The 14,039-nt window shown below is 38.3% G+C and overlaps 1 protein-coding gene across 8 annotated transcripts in view; it reads right to left on the bottom strand.

The window, feature by feature from the left end:
• The window catches only part of SNURF (SNRPN upstream open reading frame), a 50,554-nt gene extending 41,443 nt beyond the window's left edge, over positions 1-9,111 (bottom strand). For all 8 annotated transcript variants that reach the window (XR_007153031.1, XR_007153033.1, XR_007153032.1 and 5 more), the window contains exons 1-2: positions 8,958-9,111; positions 1,528-1,623 (exon numbers count right to left, since the gene is read on the bottom strand). Coding sequence is in view for 3 of the 8 variants with exons in the window: in XM_047863076.1 (XP_047719032.1) it covers positions 1,528-1,623; positions 8,958-8,971 (110 nt within the window). In the remaining 5 variants the exon portion in view is untranslated. The remainder of the gene's footprint in view (positions 1-1,527; positions 1,624-8,957) is intronic.
• Positions 9,112-14,039: the final 4,928 nt, after the last annotated feature.

Genomic DNA, 14,039 nt, shown 5'->3' with positions numbered 1-14,039 from the left:
GACTGCCCTTATCTTTGTTTATAATAGCTAAGAAATGCAAAACAGCCTAGGGGCGCCTGGATGGTTCAGTCCTTGAGTGCCCAGGTCATGATCTCAAAGTCCATGGGCTGGAGCCCCACTTCAAGCTCTGTGTTGACAGCTCAGAGCCTGGAGCCTGCTTTGGATTCTGTCTCCCTCTCTCTGCCCCTCCCCCACGTGTGCTATGTCTCTCTCTCTCTCTCAAAAATATACAAACATTAAAATTTTTTTAAAAGAAATGCAAACAGCCTAAATATCAGTAAGCTAATTATGAATGTAATTATGTTATCATACCACCCCTCCTCTAAAATTTGTACAATAAGGTTGATTTATATGCAGTGACATACAAAGACCCCCCCCCCCCAAGATATATGATTGCAGAACAATAAATCTTACATATGTAGCCAAACAAATCACAAGTATGCCTTCCTCCTCTCCCTACCATGTGTGCATACACATGAATAAACAGAAAAAGATCTGAAAGTATAAACATCTACATACCTGTGGGTTATCTCCAGGGAGGGAATGGGAAACAACTGATGGTAAGTTGAAGTGAATACTTTTTACCTGAATGTTATGTGTTTTAAAGAGACTATACTCATGTATTTTTATTACTTGTAATTGTGGAAAATAACAAAATTAAACAGCTTTGGGAAAGGGCCAAAAATGCCACCCACTGATACTGTCAAGATTAGAAACAAAATACAAGTTCCAATAAATATGCAGTATGTTTCAGATCATTAAAAATGTTGATATATTTTATATTAAAATCCCCCTTCTGGAAATCTAAATTTAAAAGTGTATCTACATGTAGATATCCTAACTAAGGAGAAGGAAAAAATGTGTACATTTCAAAAATTTTTAATTTTTTTTAAATTGTTTATTTACTTTTGAGACAGAGACAGAGTGGAAAGGCAGAAAGAGAGGGAGACAGAATCTGGAGCAGATTCCAGGCTCTGAACGGTCAGTGCAGAGCCCGATGTGAGGCTCAAACTCACAAACCATGGGATCATGACCTGGGCGGAAGTCAGACACTTAACAAACTTAGCCACCCAGGTGGCCCATGCATTTCAAATTTTTAATTGGATAAATGCACTAAGCAAAAATAAAAATCTGAATATTGCCAAGTATAAATATAAATTAGCATTCCATCAAATGCATAGAACATTTTGCAAACATAGAAAAAGTAGTTTAGTAACAACATAAATAAAACAGGCATAATTTAAATATCAAAGTTGAAAGATGTAGAATTTAATGAAGATATAATCCACATACACATATGGGATAAAAAGAAATGCACTTTACTAAATTTTTGAACAGAAATTAGTACCACATGTTTAAGAATAATTTTTAAGAATAATTTAACCATTTTGCTATGTTTTCTATATTACAGTCCTATGGTTCTTTCATTAATAAATTCATTTCAATACACCCTCATTGCATTATACTTTGTTCTGATTTGAAAAATAATTATGACCTAAACTGGTTCTCAACCCAGAATGTACTCACTCTTGGTTGCTCAGTGAGGCTGTCCTTCTACGTTTGACTTGTACTTCCACCTCTGGTACGTGCTGCTCCGTGGTCCGTCTCAGGTGTAAGCGGTCCCTGAAACAGAAAGCGGAATTTATTTGATAGACTTCAATAACTTTAAAATAACCACTTAGGGGGCGCCTGGGTGGCGCAGTCGGTTAAGCGTCCGACTTCAGCCAGGTCACAATCTCGCGGTCCGTGAATTCGAGCCCCGCGTCGGGCTCTGGGCTGATGGCTCAGAGCCTGGAGCCTGTTTCCGATTCTGTGTCTCCCTCTCTCTCTGCCCCTCCCCCGTTCATGCTCTGTCTCTCTCTGTCCCAAAAATAAATAAACGTTGAAAAAAAAAAATTAAAAAAAAAATAACCACTTAGTTAAAGGCTTATTTAGAGCTGTATTTAATATGATGGAGATTTTAAAGTGCTTATAATCTAATTAAAACAAGGTACAGTAGTAGTGTGCCTGGGTGTCTCAGTTGGTTAACCATCTGACTTCCTCCCATGTCATGATCTCATGGTTCCTGAGTTTGAGCCCTACATCAAGCTCTCTGCTGTCAGAGTAGAGTCCCAAGCACTTGGGATCCCGTCTGCTCCTCTTTCTGCCCCTTCCACCATTCTCTGTCTCTCAAAAAAAAAAAAAAATTACAGTAGTAACATACATCAATTGTGTCTCAATAAAAATGGGGGAAAATAAACAAGACAATATTTTAATATTAGAATACCTTCCAACAGTCAGGATCTATCCTAAAGTCACTTTCCCCTTTAGAAGCCCTTTAATGTCAGAGAACAGCACGGTGTGGTGGGGTGAAGATGATATCAGTTAAGCAAAAATAAAGTATTTCCACTAATTTTTACATGTAGAGATTAAAACTTTACATTCACTGAAATACATTTATATACACTGACCTACTCACTACCCATACCTGCATAACCCTGAGAAAACAGCAATGTTGATTTCAAAACTAGTCTGAAAATATCTTTTTAGGATAGATCCTATAGAATAGAATAAAGCATAAAGCTGAAAATATAGAATCTCTACTTAAGCAACTTCCTATGCAAATGCTGTTTTCCTAGGATTTGCACAATAAGAGATAAAAGGGATGCTTAAGCAAAAAAAAAGTAAAACTAATACCATAAGCTACCACCATCTTATGATTTGCAGAACAACTCACAAAATGGCTGCTCAATGGATCTAAGCATGAAATCTTGCACCTGGTATTCCATGTTAGAAACTACAGGAACCACTCCTAAAACTGCAATTTAAAAATGTTAAATCAGAAATGATAGAAGGAAAAACATTTTATAAAAGTTATGCAACATACTTATTTGAAAGCCAGAATTCAAAGGAAATAGCCCCAAAGCTAATTCTCTGAACTGTTTTGCTATTTTAAAATTCATGTTAGAACCAAAGTAATCCAATCAAATAGCTTTCTAGTAAGCCCAAGGTGCTTTATTGCTTCAAAAACTTTAATGTTCTAACCAAGCAAGAGAAATCATTTAAACATCACATCTGTACATCAGAGTTTTAAATGATAAGAGTATATAATTTGATAATAACAAAACTCCACTTCAAAATGGGTGAAAGATTAGAACAGACGGCTTTCCAAAGACACACAAATTTACATTAGCATGAGAAAATATACTTAGTATCACTATAGTCATTAGGGAAATGCAAATCAAACTATAAACACACCACTTCACACCTCAGGAGTGAAGGAGGAGGTGGAGAAATTGCTAGCCGGACCATGAAATGGTGCAGCCTCTGGCACTTCCTAAAATTGTGAACAATATAGTTAACATTTGACACAGTAACTCCACTCCTAGAGGGAATGAAATAAAAAAAAACATTAACTTGAGTGTGATTGTTCCTAGCAGCATTAATCATAAGAGCCAAAAAGTGGAAACAACCCAAAGCACAACCACCAAAAAATGGATAAACAAAATATGGTGTGGTATGGTATATTCAATACGATGGAATGTCATTCAGTCCCAAAAAGGAATTAAATATTTACTGATGAAACATGGCTTCACAAATATACTTAATACAATATTATATTAAAATTATGTAATAAAAAGGTCTATGTTCATGGACAATTATGATTAACCTAATAGTATAATTAAGAATACATCATTACCAAAAAATCTTTAAAATGAAAATGTTCAGCTCCTTTACCCCTTCATACAAGTTGTTCAGTATGAAAGGATCTGAGTTCACTTAAGAACCAGCATACGAATTATTCAATTTTCTGAACCCATTTTTAAAGCTACATGTAAAATCATCTATGAGCAGATGTGTTTTGATAACATTAGAAGTTTGTTCTAAATATGCATACATGTGTTTGCATTTATAATCTTCCTACTGCATTTCCAACCTAGAAACCAGCTTTCAGAAAATAAGCATTTAAAGGAAAAAAGATGGGGTGCTTAGCTGGCTCAGTTGGTTGAGCATGCAGGTATGGGACTCTTGATTTTGGTGTTGTGAGTTCAAGTCCCACGTTAGGCATACAACTTACTTAAAAGTGATCAGATCACACAATGTTTTTCCCAGTAGCCTAAACATTGTCAAATATTTAATATGCCTTATATCCTACCAAAAAAAAGAAAAAAAAACTTAATTGAAATTCAACTACTAAGATCTCAAGAATGAAAAATAAAAGAAAATATGAGGTCATCTCAGTCTACAGATCTCATAAACAAAGTCAGTTCCTCTCAAACAAAACCCATGGTATCATTAAAAAGTAAATTCTAAGGCATCAGCATTCAGGAACTAGGAGGCAAAAGAAATCACTTCCTTACCCAACATTTGTTAGTGAAGGAGACAACCTTAACCATCAACAACTCTTACTCAAGCTTCCTGGCTCTGGGCCACAAAAGAGGCGGGGATAAAGGGGACCCGCAATAAAATCCAAATGTAAACTGAAGATCAAAAACTTCATTGTCCTTGTCAGGTTGAGACAATACTCATGCCCTGATTACTTCAAGGATTCTTCCTAAATATATCTGAGCACAAGACTGCAGTGTCAAGGGGCGCCTGGGTGGTGCAGTCGGTTAGGCGTCCGACTTCAGCCAGGTCACGATCTCGCGGTCCGTGAGTTCGAGCCCCGCGTCGGGCTCTGGGCTGATGGCTCGGCGCCTGGAGCCTGTTTCCGATTCTGTGTCTCCCTCTCTCTCTGCCCCTCCCCCGTTCATGCTCTGTCTCTCTCTGTCCCAAAAATAAATAAACGTTGAAAAAAAAAAAAAAGAGTGCAGTGTCAAAAAGTAAGAAACTCAAAACAGATTGAAGATCTAAATGTCAGACCTGAAACCATAAAATTCCTTAGAGAAAACATAAGCAGTAATTTCTTGGACACTGGCTTCAGCAACATTTTTCTAAATGGGTCTCCTCTGGCAAGGGAAACAAAAGCAAGATTAAACTATAGGGCTTGCACCCAAATAAAAATATTTTTCACAGCAAAGGACAACATCAACAAAACAAACAGACAACCTACTGATTGCATTCTTGGGGAGAATGTAAACTGGTGCAATCACGGTGGGACACAGTATATAAGTTCATCATAAAATAAAAAATAGAAATAGCCTATGATTCAGTAATTCCACTTGTGAGTATTTACCCAAAGAAAACAAAAGCACTAATTCAAAAAGACACAGACACAGGTATTCCTGCATTGCCTGCAGCACTATTTTTAATAGCCAAGATATGAAAGCAATCATACAAGTATCTGCCCATAGACGAATGGATAAAGATGCAACATATATATTCACATACACTATTACTCAGCCATAAAAAGTAAAAATTTTCCATTTTTGACAAGATGAATGGAACTAGAGGGTGTTAATGCTAAGTGAAACAAGTCAGAGGAAGTCAAATACCATATCATTAACAGCACTATATGGTGAAAGATGGTAACTACATTTGTGAACACAGCACAACACATAGAGTTGTTGAACCACTATGTTGTACATCTGGAACTAATAGAGCATTCTGTGTCAACTAAACTCCAATTAAAAAAATTAAGAGATTAATTTTGAGGCCTTGACATCTTAAATGTGGAATTTTTCAAAAAACAAATCTGAGCACATTTAGAGTAAAGGGAAGAAATAAAGATGTAGCATCACCACATATACAGAAAGTATTTCAGCAAAGAAGCACTGGACAGATGCAGTAGGCAAACCAAGTTAATACAAAATAATCTCTAAATAAACCCAAACCAGACAGTACTTTGCCCTAGATAGCAATACAACAATCCCTGGACTGTTTCCTCACTTTAAACCACAGAAAGGGTTCACACTGACTGATCATTTTCAAAATGATTTTCAAAAAGCCCACATACTAAGCCAAACATTCAACAGGTTCAGCAGAGACCTTGAAACCTCAGAAGTCTTTCCAAAGGGATCCGCCATATTGAGATCCTAAGCCTGAGTGAAAAACTACAAAATGGCTGACCAGTATAATACACACTCATTTTGCAAATAGCCAAAATGATCAGAAGTTAAATCAAAATATAGTTATTTGATGCAGTATGTGTATACAAGTAGGAAAAATGAGCAACAAAATTCCAGACTTCTGCTATTTTTAAAACTACTCAGAAAGATTCCACAACAAGCTTTCCAAGGCTTCTGGGTTTACGTTTTCCTTAATTACATTCCAACTCAGCACAACCAGACATATTGTTTGCGATAGATGAGGGGAAAAAAAAGAAAGAAAGAAAAGAAAGAAAGAAAGAGAGAAAGGGGGGGGGGAAGAAAGAAAGAAAGAAAGAAAGAAAGAAAGAAAGAAAGAAAGAAAGAAAAAAAGAAAAAAAGAAAAGAAAGAAAAAAAGAAAAGAAAAGAAAAAAAAGAAAGGCAAGCCCATCAAAATCCTGTGAAGAAAAACAATATCCTTGAAAATGCCTCCCACAAAAGGTGGAATACGGAATACTAGAATAGTTACTTTGTTAATTGTACTTTCTCACCAAGTTTTCCTGGTAGCTCCAACTTCAAAACTGATCGATCAAAAGTATCACTTTAAAAATAAAACGGGGGCAACAATTCCCTAATTCAATATCATACCCCGTAGCATTCTACTCTTCTGATGCTCTCCTCTGTTCTTGAGCACACGAAATTTACAATTCTCAGCTCCTAAGAACCCTGGAGAAGCCCTGATGCCCGGTTTAAGGAAATTGTCCATAAAAGCGACATCACGAAAGTAATATCCAAAGATTAAGAAATAAAACACATTCTTAAAGGTGATGCAGGTGTAGAGTGCCCAAATCTGGAAAATGGAAATCAAATGTTATAGGAAGGAGAGTTGTTTAAGGGGTTACTGAATCCCCTCTGAATATTAACAATTAGATTGTTCACAACACAACCTAGGGAATCTATGAAAATGAAAAGGTGGGCCTTTCTAAAAAGTCAGAACACAGATTTAAAATCTCCTGCACCAGTAGCACTGTGGATCATAGGATGGCTTTGCCTTTCTTGCCCTCCAGGCCCCCATCTCTCTTTTCTACAGCACCATAGAAAGGCAGGGGCACAGCTTGGCTACCAGTCCACGCAGGCATAGAATACACAAATCCTTTGCCTCATTGTCCTCTCCCCTTGGAAATGACCTTATGGGGAAAAGGGGGGGGGGGGTGCCTCAAGGTACAGGCTCAACAATTCTGTGTCCTCCTTCCCTCTACCCACTGCAGCACAACAGGGAAGGAGCAGCCATTACAGCGGACAGGTGAAGGCGGGTGGCAGCCATCCCCACCAGGCGGAGGCTGCGCAAACCCCCTCCTCTGGTGCCCGCCCCACTGCAGGGCAGAGACGCGGTTTTCTCTTGCGCCTGCGCATCCCAAATCCTGCACCCTTCCCTACTGCAGCACTTTGGAGGGGGTGGCTATCCACTCTTGCCCGCCTCCTCCCCTTAGCACCACGCTTTGAGGATGCCGCTGAAATTGCCGCGCGGCAGAGGCTACATAAACTACCCCTCCCCCCACTGCGGCACTGGGGAGGGGGTGGCTGCCCCCTACCCTGTCGCGCCTGCGCAGATTTGCACATCTGCAGCGGCAGCCATCTTTGGCGAGTCGCACAATGCTTGTGACGCGGCACTGGACCCCTAAGAGCCCCCAAGCGACTTTCGAAAACCTTACTCCGAATGCAGAAAATCAATGCAAACAAGAGACACCTCTGCAGTATTACAGCCCAGAACCTACATGACTCTCACAAAATTCATAAAGCAAGCTCTGCACGCCATATCCCTAATCTTAACACCAAAACCACAAAAACGAGGGACTATGACAGACAAACATTTCTTCAGCCATCCCTTCAGGTGAGTGGTGGGCAGCAGCAAACACCTAAGACTGCCTCAGGTCAGAGAAAACTGAACGTTCTCCCTTTTCCTCAAACTGGGGGCTGTGGACCACTCACGACTGCATCAGGCCTTCACCAAATTCCCTGTCCGCTGCCTCCACCCCAATGCCCCCTCTTACCAAGCTCACTCTACCACAACCGTGGCGGCCACTCGGCCAAAGCTCCCATACACCACCATCACCACCCCCACTACCATCCAATCGCCCCCCTCCCATCAACAATAGCATGGCTGCTCCGCCGCCCCCACACATAATAAACCCTGGTGGGTCACCCTTTTCAATGTGCCACCCTCTTTGTATCACCCTCATGGCAGCCACCCCCGCCGTCCCTCCCCACCACAGTCCCTCCCTACCACCACCATGACGGTCACTTGCTGCCCCCGCCCACCATGGCCACCAAAATCACCTTGCTGGTCACCCTGCCATCCCCTCCATTATCACTAAAACAGTGGCCACCTCGCTCACCGCCAAACCAACAGCATGGCCACCATGGCGACCCCTTCGCTACCACCGACACCATGAACAGCCCACCTTAAGCTCCCTCCCACCACCACCATGGCGGCCACCATTACTAAAACCACCACTGTGGACACCTCACCCCAAATACCCCTCCTTACCACCGCCATTGTAGCTACCCTGGTACGCCGCCCCCCCATACCACTGTCACTTTTACCGTATGTCCTACCTTATCGTCCCCTCCTTGGTACTGTGGACTCCCCACTGATCCTATCCCATCATATCTTCCCCTGCCTTTCACACCACGGCCATCACAATGTACCCTCCCAAACCACAGTCATGGCCTCAGATCTCAAGGACAAAAGGCCACTCTAGAAAGGATCTGATGGGACACACTAGAGTGATATGTACCAGCCAAGACACAACACGACATGGAGAGAACACTTTCCGAGGAGGTACAACCAAGCCTCAAACCCTCAGTCAGTTCCCCAGAACAAAGAACTTTAGGACCCGGATTCCGAGTATATACAACAATACTCCAAGTTCGGCAAACTTGGAACATTGAACAAACCAAAATGAGTATTTCCTAGGCTGTCTCTAAGGGAAGACATCCACACAGCTGACCTGGCCCGCTCCATCGCGCTGCTAGCCGCTCCTCAGAACAGACCTTCAGGCATCTCCGGCGACCACTCCACTCTGTGTTCCAGTCACTGCGGCAGGGCTAATCACACCAGTTCCACCTGCGCATGCGCAGCTAGCCACCCCTCCGACTTTGGCTGCGCAACCGCAACTGTTTGCCGCAGTGCTGAGGTCCTGCCGCAGTGCAGGGGTGCCAGCGCCCCCACCAAGCGGAATCACTGGGGCCTGATTTCTACTGCATTCCAAATAGCCAAGGCGCTAGCGCCTTTTGAGGAGAACTCCACCACCACCCTGAGTTTAATGGCAAGGTCTCTCTTTTTTAAAACATGTAAAATGTTAAGGAAATAATTCTCGGTTCCCCAACAAATCTTTGTAGGCACCATGGGCCAAACAATCCTGATTGACAATCACCTTCAAGTCTTCCAATAGGACATGTCAGAAATGCTAATTTGAAAAAGTTAAATCAATGCAAAACCACAGTCAGTGCAAATACGCTAGATAATTCAATCTGTCTAAAAGAAAAGAAAAAGATATTACATTCATTATTCAAATTTGGTGGGGTTCCCCCCTCTTTTTCTGCTTTCTACAAGTATTTTTTCAAATTATGAAAATTATGTCAAAACAATCATAATGTAAGTAAACTCTCTAATAAAGAATGGATAGGTAATTAAATTGAAAAAGTTGGCTACTCACTTCTCATAAAACAAAAAATGAGCTTCGATCCCTGAATAAAACAAAGCCTTTACTTGGATACATTGAGATTTTTACCAATAATCAGTGATAACTGGAGTGGGGAAAATATCACTCTCATACAACATTAATGAACAAGTACATACAATGATTTTCTTTTTTCCTAGTAACAATCTGTCTACAGATTTAAGGCACTCATTGGTAACTCCAAAATTGCTACATATGTATAACATGGAAAAGACAATGCTAAGATGAGAAAGCTAAGGAAAGAATCCTGAAGCTGTATTTGCATAGTATTTTACATAGCTTTTCTATTTTCTCAATTCCCCGCATCAAAAAACTGAGGCTGAAGGTGGGCTAATGGCGTCTACATGGCTAAAATCCCCTCCCCATTCTCCTAAACTAGTGCTCTGTTCCCAATCATATACATACACTATACAAACAAGTGTGAAGATACATCTCAGTGGAGACATCTATCGTAATAAAATCTTGGAAACTATGTAATCTGCCTCATGAAAGACAGACTTAGTAAATTGTTATCTATTTATATAAAGAATAATAGACTGATATTATATATAAATATAATCTGGCTGATATAAAGAATGAAGTTTTGTGCTGCATCATGTGAAATTATCAATATAGGTTTGTAGGTTTTTGATCTACAAAATTGCACTAATGGTTCATTTTTACACATTCAAGTGAAGTAACATATGAAGGAGTTCATAACATACTACCCCAAAAATATGGCAACTGGCATATTGGCTATTTTTAGTTACCCCCCTACACATAGAAAGTCAACTCTGATCATGGGAGCAAATAGCAAAATATTATGTAAAATTAATGCTAGGTGGATATTTTATGTAAATATATGTTTACATGCACACTGAAAAAATATATGAAATAACACACATACCACTATAGTTAGTAATGGAAACCATGCCTTGGACTCAGACTCATTGGATTCAAATTCTAGTTTTGATGCTTGATAGCAATGTTACTTTAGGCAATTTATCTAACTTCCTGTGCCTTGTTTCTTTAGTCTGTAAAATATGGAGGAATTGTACTTATACAATGATTTGACAGCTAAGTGAGTTAATATACATCTTTAGAACAGAGTTTGATTCAGACCAAAAACTCTATAGAAGTGTTAGCTCTTAGAATTGCCCCAAATATTACAAAGTAACTTCCACTGGGGAATGAGAATTGGGTATATAAGTGATTGTTGTTAATTAAAATCCATACCTTATTCATATTTCCTCAGATTTTTCCTAATGTCATTTTCTTGTTGTAAGATACCACATATATGTTCAGTAGTCATGTCCCCTTAGGCTTCTCTTGGCCATGACAATTTTTTTTGTTTTTACCATGCTTATACTTTTTATAGTGATCATTAATTACTTTTAGAATTAAAAACTAAATATTAAGATAAAATAAAATTATACTTAATTCTCAACTGTAATGTACTTGATTATCTAGTTTATTAATCCCCCCCTTCCAAACCCTTTCCAGCCTACTCTTTTTGACAACTCTAACTACCCTCCTCATAATTTTCTGGTTTCTATACTGCGTTAAGAAGCTGGCTTTAGATACTAGAAATGGTATGATGAACTCCCTGAGCTTTACACACAATCCAAACTTCCATATTGGATCACTCATATACTTATAGAGTATAATTTATATCAGTTTACAACCCTGACTAAGCATACCCTGCAATTGGGAAGTGAATGTACAGAAAAGAAGACATTACCAATAAGCTTTGCTATAAGGACTATGTTGCTAGACCCACATATGTCTTTAAACAATTCTATCTTTTCCAAATCTAGACCTATCTCCAAGTCATAAACCCAAGGTATGAGCTTAAGGGACATCAAATCTGGAATAAAACTAACAAAACAACTATTCTTTATAAAACGAAAGCTGAAGAATTTGCAAAACTGATCATAACTCCTATATCATATATAAAAATTAAATCAAAAGGGATTAAAGACATAAATGTAAGCATTTAAAATATAAAACTTTTAGATGAAAACATAGGTGCAAATCTGTGTGACCTTAAGTAAACCATGTTTACTTAGATATGATGTACCTAATGTACAAGCAACCTAATAATAACAATAATAATAATAATAATATAATAAAGTGGACTTCATCACAATTACATAAAAGTTTTTGCTTCAAAGGACACTATAAAGGAAGTAAAAAGACAACCAGCAGAATGGTAGAAAATATTTGCAAATATCATATAAAGGAAGTCTTAAAACTCAACAATAAAAGGATAAAAAAATTAATGGGAAAAAGATTTGAATAAATAATTCACCAAAAAGTGATAAACAAATGGCCAATCAGCACATGAAAAGATATTCTACATTCTTAGTCAATAGGGAAATGCAAAAGAATAGCTCAATGAGGTGGCTTTTCACACTCACTAGGAGGGCTATAATCAAAAAGACAATAACAAGTGTTAAGGAGGATGTGGACAAATTGGAACCTTCATACTTTGCTGATAGAAATGTAAATTAGTGCAGCCACTTTAGAAAAAAGGTCAGGAGTACCAAAGAATTTAACCATAAAGCTATCCTATGATCCACAATTCTACTTTTAAGTGCATAACCCAAAATAAATGAAAACGCACATCTATGCAAAAATTTGTACATGAATTTTCATTGCAGCCTTATTATATAATAGTTGGAGAGAGGAAATAACTCTTTATCAACTGATAAATGGATAAATAAAATATTATATGGTATGGAAAATCTATACTACAATATCATTTAGTATAAAAAGGAATGAAGGGTTGATTCATGCTGTAAAATAGATGAACTCTGAAAAATGTTATGCTATATGGAAAAAAAATCCAAACACAAAAGGCCACATTTTGTATGAGTCCATTTATATGAAATGTACAAAATACCCAAATCCATAGAGACAGAAACCTGAGCAGTGATTGTCAGAGAATGGGGGGGAAGGATGAATAGGGAGTGACTGCTAATGGTTATTGGGTTTCATTATAGGATGATGAAATGTTCTGGAATTAAATAGTAGAGATGGTTGTAAAACATTGTGAATATCTAAAAATCACTGACTTGTGTGATTTAAGAAAGGTGGTTATAATGGTGTGGGCATTATATATATTTTTAAATTCCAATTAAGGGAAATTTTACAAAATACATGACTAGTAATCTGAAAACTGTCAAGGACATCAAAAACAAAGAAAGTCTGAGAAGCTTTCTGAGTCTTGCCACACCAAGAAGAGCCTTGAGACAGGAGTACTAAATGTAATATGTTGTCCTGGATGAGATATGGGAACAGAAAAAAGACATTATGTAGAAACTGAGGACATATGAATAAAGTCTGGACTTTGATATTGGTTCATTAATTATAACAAATGAACCATACTAATGCAAGATTTTGACAATAGAGGAATATATATGTGAGATGTTGAATAATTCTCTGGACTATCTTTGAAATAATTATGTAAATATAAAGCTGTTCTGAAATAAAAAAATTAAGAGAAAAAAATTTGATCAGAAAATTATATGCAAAAAGGTCCTAACATGGTCACCTTCAAAGGAGAAGGTTGGTGGGCAAGGGTAAAATGGAGACATACCACTAAAGAATCTCTACAATTCTATTTTTTTAATTGCCTTTCATTTGAATTTGTAAACTGTACCAAATAAAAGACAATCAAATGATACAGAAAACGTTGTTCAAGGACACTTGTCTGTCAAAAGAATATAATAATGTTAAAAGAGAAAGGAGAAGACATTTGCAATACACACCAAATATATACCCGCTATATCAAGAACTCACTGAAATTCTCTTTTCCTTATTGATTTCTAAGAAAAAAGTGCAAGAGTCTTTGGTCATTATGAAGTACTTGCTCTTTGTGATCTCTCTACTCTGCACCTGCTGAAGATCTCTCCACCTAGGTGGTCCTCCCACCTTCTGCTTTTGTCACACTCAAACCTACACAGCACACAGACTCCTACCACTATTCCTCTGGCAGGACAAAGAACACCAGGCTTCCTCCCCAGCAGTGGAACCCACATCACAGCCACTACAAAACCCAAACCCACCATCAGTAAGAATGGGGCAATTAGGTAAATACTGGAAGAGATCAACAGGCAGCCAGTGAAAAGAAAATGGTTAGATTCTAACCATGAGGTCTTGATAATTTATACCCACACATTCTTGTTCTTGGATAATCTGATGCTTGGGCAACATCTACACAAATCCCAACAGCATTAGTCTGAATTGTTTGCTTTTTTAAATAATCCAAATAAACACTGATAACTTCAAATATACAGACTTGATGTTTTCTAAATAACTCAATCTTAGGGGAAAAGTCTGAGGAGAAGGAGGAACAGAGAAAAACAT

The sequence above is a fragment of the Prionailurus viverrinus genome, chromosome B3 (assembly GCF_022837055.1).
Source record: "Prionailurus viverrinus isolate Anna chromosome B3, UM_Priviv_1.0, whole genome shotgun sequence".
In the NCBI taxonomy this organism is placed as follows: Eukaryota; Metazoa; Chordata; class Mammalia; order Carnivora; family Felidae; genus Prionailurus; species Prionailurus viverrinus.
Note: the sequence above shows the minus strand (reverse complement) of the source record. Positions and strands in the feature narration are given on the sequence as shown.